We start from the raw sequence: 22969 nt of genomic DNA, 5'->3' as shown, positions 1-22969 counted from the left end.
TCACCTCAGCTCTTGCCTTCAACGGCTGGCATCACCCACCCTCACCTCAGCTCTTACCTCCAATGGCTATCATGGCCCACCCTCACCTCAGCTCTTACCTCCAATGGCTATCATCACCCACCCTCACCTCAGCTCTTACCTCCAATGGCTATCATGGCCCACCCTCACCTCAGCTCTTACCTTCAATGGCTAACATCGCCCGCAGTTCCCGGTTCAGCAGCTCATACCTTCGTTCTAAGTCATGTTCTTTTTCCCTAGGCAAGTTGTAAAAAGTTCATCAATATGCTAATTACTAAATCATTAAACACTTAAAAGAACCTTTAGTTTACATTGATTTTAGGAGTCATAACTGACTTTTCTATTTAACTTTAAGCCACTCTAAACAAATGATATACAGACTCCAAACCTTCCTCAGTTGAAAGCTTACTAGTGTTATTATTTTCCTCCTTCAGTTCTGAATGGCACTGAGGTATAAAGCTAAGCAGTCCCATTCTTAAATGCTTCTTGGATTAAGTGTCAGGTATAAGGATCTAATGAAAATATTCAAAGTTCACAATAAATACTCTTTTATTGAACACTTCATGTGAAAAGAAGAAACACAAGTGTCCTACCAGAGAGAAGTGAACACACAGACAACCTAAGTTTTCATCATACCCCCCTTTACCAGGTTCAGCAAGGTAGAAAGGACAACACTTAGGTTTTTCCATTCCAATAAAACATGGTAAGCTGGCCCATACTATTGACACAGTCTAGGGACACTGCTAATGAGCAGGAGGGAATGACATTACTTTCTATAATGAACTCAACGTTGAAGTCTTGGATGCTTGTATTTAGTCCAGTCTCCACTGAACTTTAATTACTACACTCACAATAAAGTCACTGTTAGGTAATTCAGTTCTCATTCCAAAGTTTATATCAACATTGTCTATAGATAATAAATATTTTTTCTTAAAAAGAATTTTATTTTTTAACTTAGAATTTAAAAAACAAACTTCAATTTTACTTTTCTGGAGGGTTCTCCTCTAGCCCCAAGTGAAAGCTAATCCTCTTCTGTACTAAGGATTTATTTCTTAAACACAACAAATGGGGGCCTGATGACCTGGATTTGTTCCCCAGAATCCACAGAAAGTGGAGGAAGAGAGCTGACTTCACAAAGTTGTTCTCTGACCTCCACACTCTCACTACAGTTGGAAAACACATATATACACAGACACACACACAAATAATACATAAAAATTTAAAAATACTTTATGCACAAAATTGTTACTTATTTCCTGACTTTAAAAAAACACGTTTCCCCTCAGTGTCTTATCAGTCCATTCGCAAATTCTTACTGTTCAGATGAACATTTTTTATATGCTAGCTTTCTAAGGAAAGAGAAAAAGATTAAGCTTAGTAAATATTAAACCCAAAGAAGGCACCAGGGGAAGCCTGAGATGGCCAGTTAAGCTGAGTACTCACAGGAGGGAGAGCTGGTTCATTCTCCTTATTAGGGCATTTTTCTTATTCACTAGCATGAACCATTCCTGCATCATGGCCTCCTCTTCTTCTGTGTTCCTTCCTACAGACCAGAAAGAGGAGTGTTATGTGACACCCAAAAGCCAAATAACACTCCAGCACAACTTTTTAACTTGAAAAATCTTCTGGGTGCTCCAATACTGCATAGCATATTCTGAAAACAGAATCAGTGTTTACAAACTCAGAAGCCGGTGCTCTGAAGGCCGCACTTGTGCAGAATGCACTTTGGTCCCCTGAACTCACCTGTAGATCATATTAACACTAAGTACCGTCAACAAAATGCTCCACCTTTTAAATCCTCCCCAGAGGCTGACTTGCTATTATGTTTCAATGAGGAACTCAGGGTGCTGACAGACATATGGTCACGACTTTTTTTTAAAACTGAAAAATTATTATGAGAATCATAAGATTATCAGGGAGACCAGAGAAGTCCAGAGATCCTGTGAAAGCATACTTTTAACAACTTTCTTACGTTCTTCATGGAAAGTAAATTACCACGTGTGCACATACCACTTAGAACTTGTTGACTCAGACAAGACAAACTACTTACAAGTTATTAAGTGCACTGTAAATGACAAGACTACAAGAAAGACCTACAGCTCTCTGTGGAAAAACAATTGTTACAATGAATAGAATACTAAAACCCTTTCATTAAAGACACACTCTAACACTTGGACTGTGAAGTAACTATTTTACATTCACTCACACCCATTCAGTCATCTCTGCCACTGCTCCTCCCCAGGACTGTGACACATTCTAGCACATCCTTGACATTGGTCATATACAGTAATGTGCAGGTCCCAATCACACTAAAGAAAAATACCCACCCCCCCTTTGCCATATATCCCCTTTGCTCTCCTTGTAAATGATACCAAGTCAAATTTGTAATCCTTTAACTTTTTTTCCCCTGAGTTCCATCCATGGTTGTTTTATTACTTTGCTAACCCATTACTTAATATTAACAGTTCAATTTCTGCACAACATTCATAGGATAAACTTAAAGACCTAATAAGAACTAAATATCCCTGCAAAGACTGTTCTGTACATATTCTTTTTAAGTGTGATAGTACCATTTAAAAGTTGAAGACATTGAGTCTACTTAAAAATTCCCAACACTGCAGAAGTATAACTACTTTAAAAGGGCTTTCTTTCAGCACCCCCTCAGTTCAGAACTCCTCTTCTCCTAAAGACGACACGGTCACAGGCAAATGCTATTCAGAACCACAGACTGCCATGTCCATCAAACACATGCACACACAGACACGAACTTCTTTTACTTCAGTGAAATGATATTATATAATAACCTATTGTATATATTGTCATGTTGTCTAAATATTTACTTTATAAATTATAGAAATGCCATAATTAAACTATTTCCACATTAATATAAATTTAAAGAATGTTTTAAAATATTAAAAGCAGATCTGCGTGCATGAGATCTTGCATCAACTTCAGAGTATGCTGCCCGTCATTAGGGAGAACAGTGAGGATGTGCGCCATCATTACATCTTGTTAAAACTCAATGTGTGACGCCGACTTAAGATAGATTCTTTCAGAGTCTGAACAAAAGTCTTTATTGTTTTACAGTATTTTTAATCTCTCCTTTAGGGTGGCTGGTTTTGTATTCACTTTGGACCATGTGATGTCTTGACACTGGTCATGTGATACAGGGCTGCGATAGGCACAAATCCCCGGGTAGCAACAAAAGAAGAAAGAGTAAAAAGAAAAAGCTGAGAAAAAGCTTGCAGTTTGGAAAAAGGCCAATTGTACCCCGGTGAAAGCGTTTTTGATCAGTGAAATGACACATGTGTGCAATATTAATAGGTGCAGATTTTATGATAGCTCATTTTCTGATTAAAGACTCAATTCTTGTGCTCATAACTCAGTGGCTTCTAAAGATACAGACATATTAAAACTTTGTTTTGAGTTGAACTTAACCTATAATTGAGGCTTGCAGGCAATACTAGAAGCAGTGGCCCTCTCTGACATTAGCATCATTTTCGTCAATGGAAAACACTGCTTCCTGAGTTTAACAATATTGATGTGGAACTGTATTATTTTCTCTTTAGTTCATGTCTGGATTTCTAGGTAAGAATCAAAGATAGCTCCATAATTATTAGGAAATAACTAATAATAAAAGAACGTAATGTTTCCAAAGGAAATAAGCCTAGCAAATATCTAAAGACACACTTACACATTGCTACAGAGCTCATTTCTAGTCACTGAAAAAACATAAATCAATTCTGTGTCACTAATCTTTTTCTGAGGTAGTATACAGTGATGAAAATCTATAGACAGCCTAATAATAAAAAATTAAAGTTTCTCTTAACGTATTCCTACACTATTGTTTGTAGAGATTTAAAAATTTTAAATTTAAAAGCTTTTAAAAGCCAGCAAGTTGAACCATTACAAATTAATCCTGACTTTAATAACTGGTTAAAGACCCCTTTAGCTTTATAAGCAACAAAAAATATTAAAGCCCCTGATCACAGCGAGCTTTTCTCATTTCTCCTCTAACCATTTGTTATTTAATCCAATACTAGTAATCCAATTTGTCCATCAGACTTTTAAAGGGCAGAATGCAACTTCCTCAGCTTAGACACTTTTCAAAGTACAATATATTTTTCAAATGAATGCTGGATGTTTCATTTTTCCCAACTGTTCCTAGCTCTAATGCATGAGGAAAAAAAGAACAAGATGAACATTGTTCATACTGATTAAGTAAGAGCTCATTAAAGAGCTGTCAGTGCGGTACTTTGAATATGCATGAAGCATATAATCAGATCTAGTACCGTCACTAGAGGAGAATACGGTAAGTACAAAGGACTGATTTAATTACTTAGAGTGGGCTGTGGTGGCGAAGCCGTGTTGGTAGTGCAGAAAGAAAAAGGGTTGTGTTCTGCTGCTGTCATAGAAAAGGCAGTCCTAGCTTCCCCACAATACCTGATCTCACAATAAAGCACTTTACACTGTAGCTTAAAATGGAGCCTGCATTACAAAATGCCCAGAAATCATTTAATCTTGTTTAACCTTACCTTCTAACTTCTTCTTTCAAAATTACTTTAAATTTGTAATTGCAATACATTTTCATCACTGTAGAACCAGTACTGATACTTCCGTAAATCCTAAATTCTTTTTAGTTTCATAACCTGCAAAACTCATGACTTAGACTACTGCAGGCCACTCTGAAATAAGATATGACTAAAAAAGATATGGATTAGAAGTTCAGTAAACATTTACTAAAATGGCTAAGTATTGCCAATAAGAACATTCCCCCAAAGAAGTTCTCACCTGAAAACTATTATAATCTCTAGTAACAGACATGAAAACTACACACAGTTTTTAAGCTTGTCCCCTTAAGGCGGTCTGTACTTTTTTTGCCCTGTAGGAATGTGACATCTTTTCTGACATCAAATATCTTAACATCAGTTTTTTTTCCTTCCAATCAGTTACTGTAGCTGCAGTATGAGGTGTAAAAACACTAAATATCGAGGGACAAGAGCTGGAAAAATAACTGTGTGTAAATTAGACTTTATATCATTCTCCTTCTCACACAGGTAAAAAAAGTCACTGCACAGAAAGCTGCATGGGAAGCCCAGCAGTAGCAACCCTGTACATGTTTAATAATGTAGTTAAGGATAGTAACCACTTTCATATTCTAACTCACAAAAGATTAAAAGATATGATTTCTTTCAAGAATTCCTTCACTCATCCAACAATTTGTGGTCTTCATTACTCTTTCCAGAAGCAGTGTTTTCGAGGTTTTAAAATAAAGAGTGAGGTTCCAAATCTGGAATGGTTTTATTTATATTGCAGTGATTAAGGTTCAAACCCTGGGCCTCATTTGTGGTAAGCCAGCACCCCATCACTGACCCACCCCCAACTCACACTGCTGAGAGCCCCCAAGGCATTCATATTTCAGGTCCCGTGTGATTGCCCTAACTACTGACAGGTAGGCATTTGACTAAAGTTAAAATGCTCACAACACCAAAGCTGTCCGTACTTTAAGGAACACTGAACATACTTTGCAAAGGGATGAAACACAGTGAGTTACTCCTCTAGATATCATTCCACAGAGAGGATCACTGTCTACTTGGAGAATCAATTAGGCGCCTCAGAGTGAAGACACTTGAGTCATGAACGGTCTCTACAGCTGCACAGCTCCCTGCCAGCTTGCCCCTCATTTCTGTCTGTGCTGGAGAGTCTGCCTTAAAGTTCTCTCACAGTCTTGTCATAGGAACGACTCAAAAGTGGCTCTAGATATGGCAGAGACGTTGATGTCAAGCTGAACACGAAGAGCTGCACAAAATTACACACACACACACACACACACACACACGTGTTATACACACCCATGTTACAAGAGGGATTTATAAACTTTTACGTATCTAAATGTCAAAAACTCTGGAGGTATCTTTTCACAAGGATTTAAGATTTATTTGTGTGTGTGTGTGTGTGTGTGTGTGTGTGTGCAGGTCAGGGACAGCTTTCAGGAGTCTGTTCTCTCCTTCCACCATGTGGCTTCTGTGGACTGAACTCAGGTCCTCAGGTTTGGTGGCAAGTGCCTTTATTGGCTTAACCATTTTTCTAATTCAATTTTTTTTACATAAAGCATTTTTAATACAAAATTTCACCCTGTTTTCCCTCTCCCCCAAGTCCTCTTAGCACCCCCTACCTCCTTACCCATCCAACTCTATTCTCTCTTCTCTTGCGCTCTCTCTCTCTCTCTCCTCTCTCTTTTTTTTTTTTTTTTTTTTTTAAAGATTTATTTATTATGTATACAGTGTTATGTCTGCAGGCCAGAAGAGGGCACCAGATCTCATTACGGAGGGCTGTGAGCCACCATGTGGTTGCTGGGAATTGAACTCAGGACCTCTGGAAGAGCAGTCAGTGCTCTTAACCTCTGAGCCATCTCTCCAGCCCCTCTCTCTCACTTTTTAAAAAGGTCATTTGGGTACAGCATTGCCGGCCCTGGAACCAAACCATACCCAAAGTATTTTACAGAAGTCCACCTACTCACAAGCTTTAACGACATCGTGCAAACAAAGTACATTTTATTAGTACTCACTTGTATTAATTTTGAGAAACTCATAGATAAGACTATAAATTCTGGTCAGAGAGACGGCTCAATGTGTAAAGGCACTTTCGGATAAGCCCAGAGACCTGAAATCAGTGCCTGGAACCCACAGGGTAGACATCGATCCTCCACATGCTTGCTATAGCAACCTCACATTTACCCATGTACACAAACATCAAAGAAATATTAAAGTCTTTGTTTTAAAAGATTATAAATTTCTAGCTCAATTCTTTATCTAATTTTTCATACAATTTTTGATCATGTTTTCCTCGTCCCCCAATTCCCCTTAGAACCCCCTTATCCTTGCCCACCAACTATAATGTATTATTATATATACTGTGTGGTTCCTGTAGCTGGTGAAGCCAGTCATCTTGACTCTGTATCCACTATGGTCTTTGTTCAGGGCAGTTTTTAGGTGACTATGTTTTTAACTGAGTCCCTTGTCTGTTGCTAATAGCTGAACCTCCAAAGCCTTTCTTCTTAGGGCCAAACTCAGAACATAGTGGGGATACTGGTCCTCCTAAGCCCCTTTCTTCCTCTCTGTAAGGACAGTCATGTGACTTTGAACTCAGGTTCTCAGCCATGCCCATTCCTCTTCCTCTCCCTGCTGTCTTTTCTTTTTTCCCCCTCTCCCCGACACCATCCCACAGTTTTTATATAATTCAGGCTGGCCTCAAACACGTGATGAGCCAAGGATGATCTAGAACTTCTGGACTATACTGCCTCTACCTTACAAGTGCTAGGATCATAGGTGTGAGCCACCATACTTGGTTTATAAGGTGCTAGGAACAGAACACAGGGCTCCATGCACACTAAGAAAGCACTCTTCAAAGAGAGCCAAATTCCCAAACCCTTTTCCCTTTTTAGACAGGGGCCTGATATGTAACCAAGCCAATCTTGAATTTGGTCCTTTTTTTTTTTGTTAATTCTTTCACATCATGTATCTGGATCCCATTCATTTCCCAATCCTTTAGTATCTGCCCTCTACCCTTGCAACATTCCCTGCCCCAAATAAAATTAAGAAAAAAAAAAAAAAGAAAAAAAAAAGAAAAAAGGAAAAATCTTGTCATAGAAGCTGCAGTGTGACACAGTGAGTCACACAGTAAACCCTTTAGTCCACACATCTTTACTTGGAAGTGTTCATTGCAAAGTCATTGGTCTGGTTTGAGGCCTCTGGCTTCTGCTACACCATCAATGCTGGGCCCTCACTGGGACTCCTCTCAGATATCCTGTTGTGGCCCTAGTGGGGGCAATGCTAAAAGCTCACCCTGGTGGTGAGGACAAGGAAGAGCTGGTGGGCCAACCAACCCAGCAACTACCCAGGCCCAGAACCAGGGATATGAGTTGCCCCACCCCAACATCCACCCTATGTATGATCTGTGAGAGGATGAAGGGGTAGGTCCTGCAGATCCGAAACTGCAGGATTTTGATCCTCTTAACTCAGCCGCACAGACTCTGGGATTACAGGCTTATTACACCCAGCCGCATGCTTCCTCTTTTCTTACAGGAGCTACTCGAATACAAGGTCCTGTGGGAATTTCTCTTTCCAAGGTTGTGCACATTCTATGCAGCAGAGTTCAAAGGTCCTCTTGCTACGGGCAGTTTCTTTAGACAGAAATTCATGGAAGAATCACACATTTAATGTCTAGAACCTCTAGAATTTCCAACAATAGTTATCTATAAATCTCTTCCAGCCCTCTGCAGATATTACATTTCCACTTTTAACACGGCATAAAATTCTATCTTCCTTAACCCAAAGAGCATGATATTCCAAGAGTCCACTTCAGACTCTGGCCTAAACCTCATGAGGCAATCTAACATTCAGCTATGTGGCCTCATGTTGTGTCTCTTCACAGCTGGGGCCTCCTCAAACAGGACCGAGCAATCCTACCCATAGGTAAGAGTCAACTGCACATCTGTTGGTTCTTCATAGCCCATCAGTTATTACTTATTTCTCATACCCATTACTACCAAATTTAGCAAAATAGCTACCTAGTTTATAATGATAAATTTCAGGATAATTTAAAAGCATTTGGGAGAGCCACGATATAATTCAGCCATAAAGTATGTACATAGCATGTGTAAAGCCCTAGGTTTGAGGTCTACCTAGTATCAGACAAAATAAAACAAAATACAAAAGTGTCCTCTATGAGAAAAAAATATTTTAATAAAATTCTGTGATCTGAAACCCAACTTTGTTGGCTTCATGGATATTTGGCAGTTTTTTCTAAAACAGAATACTAATTGATAATATAATACTACTTAATAAAATTTTAATGATTCTTAGCTTTTTGCTTTGATTGGAAGTAAGCAACTGAATGAGCCAAGAGTCATGGCATATGAATTTTGTCCCAGACAATGAGGTTGAGGACATCCTAAGCAACATGGTAAGACCCTGTCTCAAAAGTACAGTAACAGTAAAATGAGCACTTGATTCAAAACAAATGGCATTACAGTGCTAAGTTTTGGCTTTCTTTAATTTTATTCTCATGAGAAATTAAAATATTTATGAGTATTTTCATAATTCATTTCTCATCTGGAGATGTAGCTCATTGGTATAACACTTGCCTAGCATGCATGAGGCTCTGGGCTTGATCCCCAGGACTGAGAATGGAAAAAGAGGAAATTAATCATTTATACTTGAAATACAATTTTTAATTTCAAAAATAATGAAAACAAGTCTATACAAATCCACATTGCACAAAATTTTAATTTTAGGGGCTTAAAAATTAAATCCATTAAATAAAGTTTTATCAATCTAAATGTCTCTCTTGTCTACATCTTTAATCTTTCTTACAAAACTAGAAGCTTCAATGACTATGACCATATGCTGGTCTATCCAATTACATCTCTTGTGAGTGAGACAAGATACCACTGGACAGAAATGCTGTGCCTTATGTAATTCTTAGCTTTGGCCCGCAAGTGATACTTGTAAGTCTGAGTGAACTGGCATTGAGATTGTTGGCTTTGTAGCTTTGGGAGGGGCAAAGGTTGGAAAGACAGAATACACCCAGCCAGCTAAAGCAATGGACATGCGCAAGTGAGGTGCCTGGAACTCTGTACTCTGAACTTACACGGCAACTCCCACCCATTGCTACCATCTTAAAAACAAAAGAGAAACTTCTTATACTCTTATTTTGATGGTAATAGGCACTTAGGAAAACAACATTCTTTTCTTCTTTCCTTTCTTTTTGCATTTTATTTTTGATTAGGTTTTGCTATATTCCTCAGTTTAATCTTGAACTTCTGGTCTCAAGTGCTCCAGTGATCCTCCTGTCTCAGCCTCTCAAGTAGCCAAGACTGTAGGCACATGAGACTGGCCTGGCTGGGAAAATAACTGAGTGATATACATATGTTTGTTACCGTGTGTGCTTATTTATTTATATCTATACCAAACTTTAGTCTATTGATTAATATTTATCTTTCTACAAATTTCTTCCAAATACCATTAAACCCCAAACTTAGTATCTTTATAGGACAAAAACAAAACAACAAAACTCCATACACACTAAAAATTAATTTTCTACATGAAGCATTTAAAGTAAATGAAACAATACCAAGGTTTCTTTCTCCTAGTTACTTATTTAATAGGAAAAAATTACAGTATCCATACAGATATTCATCAAAGTTACTTTCATATATAGCCTAGAGTTTAAAAACCACCAACAGTTAAAACAGCTTTCCAGTGTTATGCCAAATTCTCAACCATGCCCTGACATTTCTTGGGAGGAATATGGGCACATGAGAGGGGTAGAGAAGTGCTGGAACAGGGGTGATCATTACAGAATGAGAATATGCAGATCAGGAGGTAACAGGTACGGTTAGAGTCAAGGTAAAAACAATGACAGCTAATAGAAATATTGATAGCAGCGGGTGTTTCTGTACTGAGTACTCATTTGCCCTCTGCCATGTCTATGTGGTTTTTCCTACAACCTCCTGAAGCAGGTATTATCGGCCCCCTTTTCCTGTTTTAAATAGCTGAGGAAAAAGACTCAGAAAGGTAAAAGCACTTGCCCGAGACCACCACCTAGATTCCAGCGAGGATCTTAGTATTTAAAAGTCTATGCTCTTAAGTCCACATGGTGTGTTTACCAAGAACCTGCAGTCTACTCTGCAGCTAATCCCTACTGCAAGTGCCCAGGAGACAAACACCAACAGGCCCCACTGCATGGGGCTCTTTCAAGCAGGACATAGGAAGCTGTATATTTAACAACCACTTGGGGTGTCTCCTTGTTTTTGCTTTTGATTCGGGGTCCTGCCATATAGCTCAGGTTGGCTTGGAACTCAATATACAGTTCAGGCTGGAATCCAACTCATCCTTCTTCCTGGCTCAGCTGCTGAGTGCTGAGTGCTGATTGCAGGGTTGCACCACTACCATACCGAGTTGTTTTTCTGTTTGTTTGTTTGTTTGTTTGCTTTGTTTTTATTGATATCTAAGTCTGAGAACCACTGTCTTGGTCTTTTCACAAAGAAATCTCTGAGATTAATCTTTCTTAAAAGAAAAAAGGGTAATATTCCATGTATGGCATGTTGTTTTAGCATTGGCATGACATTATACAAATCTAATTTCACATTCAGGAAAAAAAATGTTGCTGCCAAATCAGTTCAAATGCCTGAATTTTATGTCATAGATAGTTGCTGAGAAAAAGAGAAACATTTTCCTGGAATGCCTAGTTTCTTAAATGTTAAAAAAAAAATCATTGCAGTCTTGAATAAGTATGCATCCCACATCAGGCAATAGCATGTTTCAAACAATCGTTCCTCAGGTTAAAAAATTACATTTTACATTTTCAATTCAAAGTTTCTAGGCATGGAAAATACCATCTAAATATCACTGGCAGAAATAATATACATTTGTTTTTCTGGATAAATGAATAAACATGAGTCAGCAGATGAGAAATTCCACTAAGACTATAGAAGAGAAAGCTGGGTATACAATGAGAGTCAGGGACAGAGGAAACTCCTGCCTGACGTGAAAACCTTCGGGGACTCTATATTTCTCAATCAGAGGTTATATTTCTTCTAGAAATCTATGATCCAGTACTTCCTGCATAAATTAAAATGAGTCAACTACTGGGTGCTACCACTTTAGACACAATTTACAGGTTTTTCTCCTAAAGAGTCCAAATGATGATCAGGTCGAAAGAGATGTTGGACCAATGACCAGCCGGCAAAGAAAAGCAGAAAGCATGGTATCAGCTGTTTTTCTAAGTAGAGAGAGAACAAAGAAGAATGAAAAGAATTCAAGAGTTTGGTGAGGGTTGGGGTGACACAGGAGGGCAGGACAGATGACACAGACCACTAACTACACAGTGCTAGGGAATCACAGAGCCTCTTACATCCTCGGCAAGCGCTGTGCTACTGACCTCACCCTCAAGCCTCAGATGGGTGTTCATGGTTACTGTGGTAATCGAGGTTCACAGCTACAAGCTGAGCTTGTAAAGGTAGGAATGAAAATCGCAAACACTAGAGAGGGATCCTGGTTATCGTCCTTCCCAGCTGGGGTTCTAATTCCTAGCAGCAAGGGCTGTTTTTAGATGAAGGTGTACATCTGGTTAAACACTGAAGAAAAGCCCCCCCTAAAGTTAAAGTAGCATCAACGGAAGCTGGGAGGGGGGTCTTGGTACCTTAGAGTCAGGAACTCTGAAGAGAAAGCTCATAGAGGAATTTTGGAAGTGGTTAGGAGCATTACTCAATGGGAGAGTGCTTGTCAAGCATATCCAGGCCCCAGGTTCAATTCCCAACACTCAAAAACAAAAACAAAAGGAAGCACCAGAAAGCTGGGCTCTGGCTCACTGCTCTCTTATGTGGCTCTGATTCAGCTAATCAAGGACACTGACAAAACTCAACTGTTTGACACCTTCTATTATGTTTTCTGTTACTTTTCTACATAATGAACTAACTGCACGAAATTACAGCTTCTTATAATGAGAAAATGATGGATTCAGGTAACATACAATAATTAAAATCTTCACACAATTAAAAATTAACAGATATACAAAGCAGATCTCTAATACCAAATTACCAAAAAATGTGTTAGCATTTTACTCCCCAAAAGGCAATCCTAGCATATCTTGGAGTCTGCCTGTGTACAGTACATGGCCTCAGGAAACTGACAGAACTTACTTTGCAGAAAAATTTCAGATATAAAATATTATCTTTCAAATACTGCTTTTTTAGAATACAGAATCAATGCTGTAATTACTCATTACAGCTAACTGTATAATATCAGGACTTTAGACAATCTTTATACTAAATTCTCTTGTTTATTTTGCTGCTTCTTGTGAAAAGTCCTTTGCAGACACATTATAACCTTCCCTGTCTGTTTGATATGTTGTGTATATCAAGATCAAATAAAAACATGCTACTTCATAAGTAGTATCATTTACTATTTTATTATAGTATGTCAATTAGAAAAAATTATATATGTTAAATGTATAGTTTTAATTTCTTTTTATCTTTGTAACTAAATAACCAAAAAAGGAATGACTTAGTTTAATGTACACCTTAAGTGACAAGGCTTTTCTCACTGCAATTAGTATGGGAACAGAGATTTTATGTCTGTTATCAAGAACAAAATGAGGACATTTTATTTTAATGAATCTTAATTCCCACTCACAGTTAATAGAGATAGAAATATCAAAATAAATGATAGTAAATCTGGAATTTGCAAGTTACAAAACACTATATAGATTTCTAGAATATTGTTTCTAGTTTCCCCTGACTTTGTTAACTATGCTTGTCCAAGTTATTCCTATTCCTAGGATTTTGTTTCTCTTTCATTATGTTAGAAGTGGGAATAAACTACAGTATCTTGAGAGGCAATAGTTAAGCAGTGCTAACAGAACTACAACAAACTAAAATATAATGTTTAGGATACAAGAAAGTTCAAAATAACACTGCATACAAATAGCGAATAAAAAATAACAAATTCATGTGTTAAATGTGAAAAACACTAGACAAAAAAGTCTCCATCAAAATCTGGTAGGTGTCACTGTGTTTTAGAATCACCAAATGTCCTTTCTCAGGGACTTATTAGCTGTCCAGAATCAGATATCTTAGCGTGTAAAAACGATGCCAGTTTTGGTTTCCATTTTTTTCTTGTTTAGATACGGGCGCAGTTGGAGATGGGAGCAGACTGTCTTCATTCTCCTAGTACAAGTATAGTGATTGCAGAGAAAAGGGCGAGTGAAAGGTATGTTCCTTACAACAGACACATAATTACAGACACAAGCCTACAGTATTTACTTCAGCAATCTCAACTGTATGCTGCTATCTATACCCTAAATCCAAAAACTGCCCAAGTAGTTGTTTTCTAAATCACAGGCCCTCCTGCTCTCTCTACATCCTGTTTAATATTAATGAATTTATCAACACAAATAGCCAGCATCAAGGCTACAGTGGAAAGCAGAACACTTGAAGCATTTAATACAGCTAAAGGGGAAGATTAAAGATCAATAACAAAATCACCTGGTAGAAAAGGAAAAAGGTGTTGCATTAAAAGGTTTTTTGCTTTACATGTGGAACAATACCAAGAAACCTGTATTTTAGCACTTGTGCTCAACAGGCACTCCAAACTAGGCAAGGGTGAGAAGAGAGACCCGTCCTTTCTAATAATCTTGTGACAAAAGCTGAAAGGCATCATCCCATTAACTAGTGATCTCAACTGCTAATGCGGAGTACTTCCTGGTGCCTTTTATGTAGACTGCTGCTATTAAAACCCACTAAACAGTCACTGTGAACAACACAGAATCATTCATCTTTTATCAGCGTCCCTTGTTAGAAGAGTACGAGTGGGACTAAAGGTGTCATTGATATTATGGAGTGGAAATTAATCAGAAATTTTTCTCATATTTTCTTCATCTCACTAATTTACTTTTGTTCAAATTTCCTCCTGCTAAAAAGTTCATACCCAACCCCCTGTTGTACTCTTTTAAGTTGAGAATATTCAACGAGTGCGTCCCCTGAAAAGCACCAGGTCCTAATACAAAAAGCATTCGAAATTCTCATTTAGTTGTCTTTATTTTGCTAGCACCATGTGGTCCTTGAAGATGTAGAAAACACGGGAAGCCGAGTAAAGATCAGAGCAAGCTCATTAGCATTCTGACAAAATTGGAGTGGTGGAGATGCAGGGTTCGCCTAGTTTGTCGTTTTGAAAGCTATGAAAGCTACCGGTGGTAAGCTTTCTATTTCATTGTGCCTTTGTCTTTGGGAAGGGGGGGCTCAGAGCAGCAGGGTGTTTGTTAGTCCTGGGTCTGTACAATGCATTGTGGGAACCTTTCCTGCACAGTCAGCCCTAGATAGTATCATTCCAGCGTGAGTCAAAAAGTTTTTCTCCATTTCTAAGAAAGGGTATGTGAGTGAATCTTAGTTAATTTAAATATACTTAGTTAATGAATTTATTACAGCTTGGCTTTCTCTTTTGCCCAAGTCATTTAGTCTAAAGAGAGGAAGAACCTAAAATGTTGCCAGTCATTTTTTAGAACAAACATTAGGATTTTGTGATTTACAACTAATAAGTAAAACGAAGGATTGATTTATTTAGTTAAGATTCAAAAGCTGATTGCTCAACGTCTAAGAGTCAAATTCTATTTCTGAAAGTAATAGAGAGGGGAAAGTGGCTTGTGCTTAAAGTGTGCAAATAATAAACACTTCTTAGAAAACTTAACTAAGTTATCACCTACCTGGTTTTCCTCCTCTTCCACTTTAAAGGTAAGGCTCATTTGAATGCTAAATGGGCTGCATTAGTACCACTATTCAATGCCAATGTTTCTATGTTGACATGAAATGGATAAAGGTCTTCAGGGATGAATTTATCTGCTAAACCCTTGTGGTTGCCCTCCTAACTTGGATGATTACCCAAAAGAATGTCAACAGCTCATTTTCCCAGAGAGTTAGGAGACCCATGCAAGCCATATTCTGTACTTTCTCAAAGAACTATTTCAAACGTTGTACTTCACAAGCTGTTGAAAGTGATTTTCTTTTCATCTCTAGTATCCTAACAGTTCTTTGGACATCAGTGTCTCTGAAACGAGGGCTAAACAAAGTTTTACAAGTGAATTCTACATATGGCACATAAATTTTAGATTTACTTTCAATGTATATTTTAGAAACAGGGCCTTGTTACAATAACGTGTTTATGGCAGAAGTGAAATGTCTGAGGAGTAGTTTTTTATCATTGTGAAAAAAGTGCTTCATGTAAAAGCTTAGAATCAAATCACATCTGAGTATTTAAGCTCTTCTAACATTTGTAATTATTAAAAGCCCAGAGGATGATAGAGAGCAGCAGTAAGCAAAATACAGTATCCAAGCAATCTGATCCAAGTAGCTTAAAGAGACCCAGTGGGCACCTGCCGAGGAGGGCCTGGGCTTGGTCCTCAGCACCACAAGCAAGGCACACAGAACAAGTTGTTTGACAGAAAGAGGATGGAGGATTTGTATACAAAGCTTTTGACAGAACACTTGGTTATAACATAAAAGGCCATTAGCCTGTGTAGGCAGTATGCTGGCAGAGGGAGAACTTTTATATGTTAAACAGTATATTAGCACATGTAATTAAGTATTTTTAAAATATTATTCAGTTAAGCTCTAAGTGTCATCACTTACAGCTTGAGTTAGGCTTTCTTCTATAATTTGAAAGTTCATTCATTTTGGTGTGTATCTTAAGACATCTGTATCCCAGGCTGTAGCCCAGGGCTGAACTGGAACTCACTATGTAGCTCAGGTTAGCCTCACCAATCCTTCTCCTCAACCTCCCAAGTGTTAGTATTAAAACAACAAAAGCATAAAAGATCTGCAATGTACCATTTTTCTTTGCTACAGTGTAGCTTACATGTATGTAGATAGTACTTAAAACTTTGCTAACTTGAAACAGTATATTTAAATGTCCCCCAACACCAAGCTCCTTCACTGCTAGCTTCAAATTTTAAACAAGATGTCATTACTGTCATAGTGACTCAGTTCTCGACTTTGCAATGTGAATATTACTAGACAATTGTCTCCATAAATGCATTTCTCTACCAGTTTCTTAAGTCAAATCCTTCAGCCTAGTTATGCCAAATTAAAAGCAGAGCAATCCTGCATTTTTTGTTGTCTTCTAAGTCTAGCTTTAAAAGAAATATTTTAACAACTACTTAGCTGTGTAGAAAATAAGATGCTTTTCCTGAAACTATTTTAAAATATATATTTTCAATCTTGATTTAGATTTTACTAGAAACCACTATTACCTCTAATACTGAGATATTATTTTGTTAAATAACTTTGGACAGACATGAAAATTACGACTTTAAAAAGCAGTAGTATTTAAAACTTCTAGTTTCAAAAGCACATTACATTTCAAAGTCTTTAGAATCCAAAATGGAAAATGGGTAAAGCATTGTAAGTAAACACTTTAGTATATGTTAGACAGGACACACACACGGACATAGCTTTTCACATCACATTATACCCAGTATTTCTTCACACACATGTAGTATATGTTAGACAGGACACACACAGACATAGAGCTTTTTCACATCACATCATACCCAGTATTATTTCTTCACACACATGTAGTATATGTTAGACAGGACACACACAGACATAGAGCTTTTTCACATCACATCATACCCAGTATTATTTCTTCACACACATGTAGTATATGTTAGACAGGATACACATACACATACACACACACACACACACACACACACACACGGACATAGCTTTTCGCATCATATCAGACCCACAGCTTCTTCACAGCAGCTTTTACTACATGGGTGTCTAGGTTCTTAGGATTTAAAGACCAGATGTTTTTCACAAATGACCAGGAGTAGAAGTGAGAATAAATTAATGATTGATTTTTTTTAAGCTTTGATGGAATTAAGAATACTTCTTTTCTTCATGTGTCCATGTGAATGTTTGTCTGCTAAACTTCTTCTCTGTCTCCCTCTTTTTCTTTTTTTGACAAGTGAGGCCACCCAGCAGAGCAACTGATGCAAAACCTAGGAGTAATCCCTCTGTTTAGTTCAACACTGTGGCTAGCCTTAACACTGCCTCTATTATTCAGTGGATTTAGAGAAACTTTCATTTATTTGTTAGTCTCAATTTTCAGTTCTGTTTTCCTCTTTAAGGAAACCTAGACTTATTGCTATGTAAATACATTTGCATACTAGCACAATGAAATGTTCTAGAATTTTGATTATTCTAGCAAGCTAAATAGGGACCGTGTACATATGTAGTTTGAAATGTGGAAAGAATCAAGATAAAATCTTACTGAAGAATTAAAAGCATATTACAATGTGCCTAGGATTTTCATGGTATAAAACTAACAATGTCTTTCCATAAATGTTAACAGTACATGGATATCTACTTACCTACTTAAAAGCAGAAACCACTAGAACCTAAGAAATTTATTACCACAAAGTGATAACTGATTCACAAACTGATTCAAAACAACTTTTTTTCCTAAACGTACTTAAATAGATATATTACCACACATACAATATTTTACATTCTTGAACATTTAGACTCTAAACTGCAAAAAGTTTATTTTATGTAAGTGAGTTAGAATATGGATTTAGGAGATTCCAATTAGGACTTCACTTAGCTGTAATGTATGACGGCAGATAATTCAACATATACTTATCAACATATATACACACTTCCTTTCTCCCACACTGATATCAAGCTCAGGGCTTCAGACACACTGGACAAGCATTTTCCCAGAGCTACACATCCAGCTGCAGTGTATTTTTAGATAATTTTTAGATAGATTTCAAACTCTGGATTTTTTTCTTGAAGTATTTAGGGATTGAGGTTTTCTCTTTCTTTCTTTCCTTTCTTTCTCTTTAAAAATTGTGTTCTAAGAAGCATGGTTCAGAACAGACAGGCTAGAATAGAAGACCAAGTTCTCCTTACAGCTCTGGGTGAATCTCTTACTCCAAATGCTTGTTTTTATCAGTGAAAGTAAAAGGCCCGGACTAGATGACCACCAAGACTCTACATATTTGCAAACATTTATAATTTTGTGGTAGTAATATGTATGAAACAAAGTGTATTAAAAATCTGTGTTTAAAAGTTGATTCTTAAGATTCCTTATTGCACATGCTGCCCTAGGGAATAATTAGCTCAAATCACATCATACACACACAGAGAATTCACAGTGCCAAAATTTGTGCTGGAACTTTATGATAGGAATCTTGTAAGATTTAATGACTAATCTTGAAATTCCTTGAGACGGTCTTAGCAGTCCTTCCCAGTTAATGCAGTAAGTGCTTATGCTGAGCAACCGCATCATCCAGTGTTTTTACACACTGATTTAGGGCGGAGAATTAGCATCCACCACACCTATGCTTCCCTTTTCCTCTTTAGTTGGTTTAACTTAGAAACAATAAGTGTTGTCTGAGGCAGACTCAACTAAGCGAAGTTTCATATAAACTAAAACTCAGATGTTTGCATAGGTCATTATAATTTGTCAAGATGTTATGAAATAGAACAGGAAGGCTGCTGATGCTGGGGGGATACATCTTGGTGACAGAACACTTGTATGTGCAAGGCCTTGAGTGTGATCCCAGAAGGGGCTGGGGGGACAAGAATTCTATCCTGAAGAGAAACAGGAAAGTTTCCAACTGAAATATGTATGTGGGGTTTACAGTATAATAACATTCACTTGACAATTAAAAATAATCTTGGGACTCAGAGCAAGTCTTGTAAATTTCTCGTATAAAATTGATTTTCTCATTGGGTGAAGCACATCAGTACATAACAAATGAACTACCACACTGCCCTAATTAACAATTTTGCAAGTGAATACAGACATTACTGCAACACTGCTGTCATTAAAGTCTATTTGATGGCATATCAGTTTCTGTTAACATTTCAATAGACCAATTAAATGCCCTTTCCCCCTTCAAATTCAATTCAGCTTTTTGAACTTCAGATGCTACCTTACCACGTACTTTATGTACACAGGATAAATTAATGTTTTAGTTTTATGGGAAGTTCACACAACTTAAATACTATAGCTACCATGTAGTTGTGAACTTAACTCTTTCCAGTTAACCTTATATATCTTATTTCTGGTTTATTTAACAATTTGCCATCCAATTATAATAAAAAAATTTAAATCTACTAATACTATTTATTTGAGGGGCAAACTAAAAGCTAAGCAGCAGAAAGCCAGCTCAGGGGAGGGAGACCTTCTGGGTACAAGAGAAATCTATCTTCTTCACATAGCAAAGCCTCAAATTCTGAAGATACTGTGTAAAAGTCAAAGGAAAAAAACCTCATGTTTATATGTTAGAATTTCTACTCTGAGAAGGAATACAGTAAACAAGAACAAGAGAAAAAGCAAGAATTAAGACTGAAATTAAGACTGAAATCAAACAGCTCTGTTCCAACTTTCTGAATTTATTTCCAAAAATGTCCTGGCACCATGGGAGAGCAGAACAAAGACGTGATTTCTGGGAGAAAGCGCTGACCCTAGTTAGAATGTTAATCTGCCATATCACTTGCTCATCCACCCAGCATGCACTGGTTTTGCTTCTGTCCAGGACGGAAAGAATACATTTATTAAGTCGTCTTATCACTAGATGCGTCAGTTTGTAATAATGCTAACTACTTTGTCAATGGAAAATTTATTTAAATTTTCATTTCTTTGTGAAACTTTGTAGATGCTGCACATCTCATGATTAGGAAAAACATATAAAGCATCACCCCTCTAATCTGCCTGAAATCCCTTTTCATCCAATTGTTGAGGAAGGCTTGAAAGGCTCACACCAAGCTTGTGACCACTGCACATATGGGGGAAGGGAACCTCTGAGGATAGCTAATTAAACTGTTTGTCTTCTAAAACATTTAACTGGCTTTGGAGATTATTCTAATTAAGAATGTTAGATGTATTTTTTAATGTAGCTATTAAAATGAATCATAATCCAACATTCTCATGTACTGAATTAAATCAATGGAGACATGCTGAATTTCTCTATTTTAGAATGAACAGTTCTAAAAAAATCAATAATGCTTTTAAATTATGTACATATGGAGGAAACATAATATACACTTTATATTTATTTGGGTAAATGACTATGGTGTTCACAGGCACAACACAAAATCTGGAGAGGCGGGAGGCATAGCACGTTGCCGGCCCTCATACTGCTCACGGTAATGACGGGATTGTAACTGGGAAATAAGAAACCACACTAAAAAGGCATGCCCAAATTTACCCCACATATCTGCACATATGCTTCAGAGCTCTCGAAATAGTGCTAGGTATTCACCAAAACACAGAGCAGCTGTGTATCTGTTTATATTTGTCTATCTTTCTATACCACATACAAAAAACGAAGTGGGCTTACAAACAGAAGTACCAGCTGAGATAAAAGGTCAATAAGCAACCTGCTTTTTTTTTTTTAATATAGGCACTTTTCCCTTAAATAATTAAAACAGAAAACAAAACAAAAGAAGCAAATGAATGATGATTGCAGCACACACAACAGGCAGCCTCCATTAGAATCAGAAGGTATTATACTCCAAACACTTTTCTCTTTCCTTACTGCTGCAAGATTATACTGGTTTATCCCATTAAAGTTGGTAAAATGCCATTCTTGTGTCTTAAAGCTCTAGCATTGGAGGTCAAGAAGTGTATGCTGCTTCTTACAAGGCTAGTGTGGATGTAATCTTCCCAAAGTTACAATAATTAATGTTAAGCTTCTTTAGCAATACGTTTCTGAAAGAGCTGGCCTGATAATATACTCAGGGACTGGCTAGCTGTTTGGTCTCTGAGCAAGAAATGTATTCTATGCTCCTCACGTGTGCCAGCTTAAATCTAGTCAGACCAGGGTGATGAGGAGGAGTCTGATCTATGAACAGACATAACATTTAAATCTATAGAAACAAAGTAATGAGATTCTGACATACATGAAAATACAACTTTCCAAAGTCGATTAGTTCTAACCTAACAAAAGTGGCTATTTGTTGAAACAAGATCTTCTTTTCAGTCCAGGCTGGCCTAGAACTCACTATATAGTCCAGGGTGGCCTCAAACTCACAGCAATGCTCCTGCTTCAGACTCCTCAGGGCTGGGACCATGCCTGGTTCCCAGTCTCATGTGGCACATATTTACAAAGTCATGCTTTAACACCACGAATCACACTTAGCTTTTAAGAAAGACTCCATTCTGAATGAAAATGGCAAATTTAATTTTTACTTAATAAATGGAACTTCTATTTTAAAAATATACAGTATCTCAGATTTTAGAGTTGTTTCTAGAGTCTCTCAAACAACAACTAAACTCATAAAAAGCCCATGAGTACTGTTTATATCAGTTTTTTTTCTCTCCTAGCTGTATTAATAAAGTATAAGTGAAAAAAATAAGCAAACAAGAACAGAAAACTAAAACTTAGGAAACTATACAACTAAGAGTTCTACATTTCTGTCTTACTAACTGACAGAAACTGGAGCATTATATTATCCGTTTGATTTTTCCTTCTTTGGAAATGCTGGTTTCTGGGTAACAAGGAGCAGCGGAGTCAAAGGATGTTCACTTACAGCAGGACAACTGTCTCACTGTGACTGACATTTACATGCAGAATACTGCTGAGTCCTTGAGCCAGCAGACAGGGATCTCATCTCAGTCTTGCTAGTCCAAGTACAACATTCCATAAGCTCCTGAGCAGTCATGAACACGCACAGCTACAAGGATTTTTACATGTTGTGAGAGGAGAGGATAATTATGCATAGGGGATGATGCAGGAAAGCTTCCTGGAGGCAGTTTGAAAAAATTTAAAGGGCATGTCAGATTTACTCTCCTAGACCACTCTCACTCCTCCCAATCGCATAAAGGCAGCACGAGGACCAGGAGCTCAGTGATGGAACAAATGCCTAGCATGCGCCACACTGTGCCTAGTCCGCGGCACTGTAAAGGGAAAAGACACGAGAAGTTTAAAATAACTGTAATCACAGGAGAACCTTTACCCTGGAAGACAGGCTCCAAGGCCATCGAGTAATTCCTGGAACTGCTAAGAGTGAGTGCTACGTGTGTATGCACGGCACCCGTGTGTGTGTGCTTTCCTGCACCTGTAGGCCTATGATTGCACTTAACTTAGAAGTTAGCTACAGCAAAAGATGAACAAATACATCCGTAAAATAATATAAAACAATTACAGCAACATACTGTGACACTTAAAAAACACACATATGTGGTTATCTCGTTCTCAAAATAGCTTTTCAGATTTCTTTAAGAGGTCATGAGCTGCTCCAATGGCCATCTGATGAGATGAAGTCTAGGGAATGATGCAGGCGTTGTGATACAGCATCAGGTTACTGTTGACCTTCTGACATTATGCATTTCTGTATTAAGATCACAGCTAGCCACGGGTCACTAAAACCAAAGGT

General features: G+C 37.6%; 1 protein-coding gene across 13 annotated transcripts in view; it reads right to left on the bottom strand.

The window, feature by feature from the left end:
* Ehbp1 (EH domain binding protein 1) overlaps positions 1–22969 on the bottom strand; it is a 275408-nt gene that overhangs the window by 7609 nt on the left and 244830 nt on the right. For all 13 annotated transcript variants that reach the window (XM_059275363.1, XM_059275366.1, XM_059275368.1 and 10 more), the window contains 2 exons: positions 1462–1561; positions 181–254 (listed from right to left, as the gene is read on the bottom strand). In XM_059275363.1, the coding sequence (XP_059131346.1) occupies positions 181–254; positions 1462–1561 (174 nt within the window). The remainder of the gene's footprint in view (positions 1–180; positions 255–1461; positions 1562–22969) is intronic.

Source organism: Peromyscus eremicus, chromosome 10 (genome assembly GCF_949786415.1).
Source record: "Peromyscus eremicus chromosome 10, PerEre_H2_v1, whole genome shotgun sequence".
NCBI classification, from domain to species: Eukaryota; Metazoa; Chordata; class Mammalia; order Rodentia; family Cricetidae; genus Peromyscus; species Peromyscus eremicus.
This window is presented reverse-complemented; position numbering and strand designations above follow the sequence as displayed.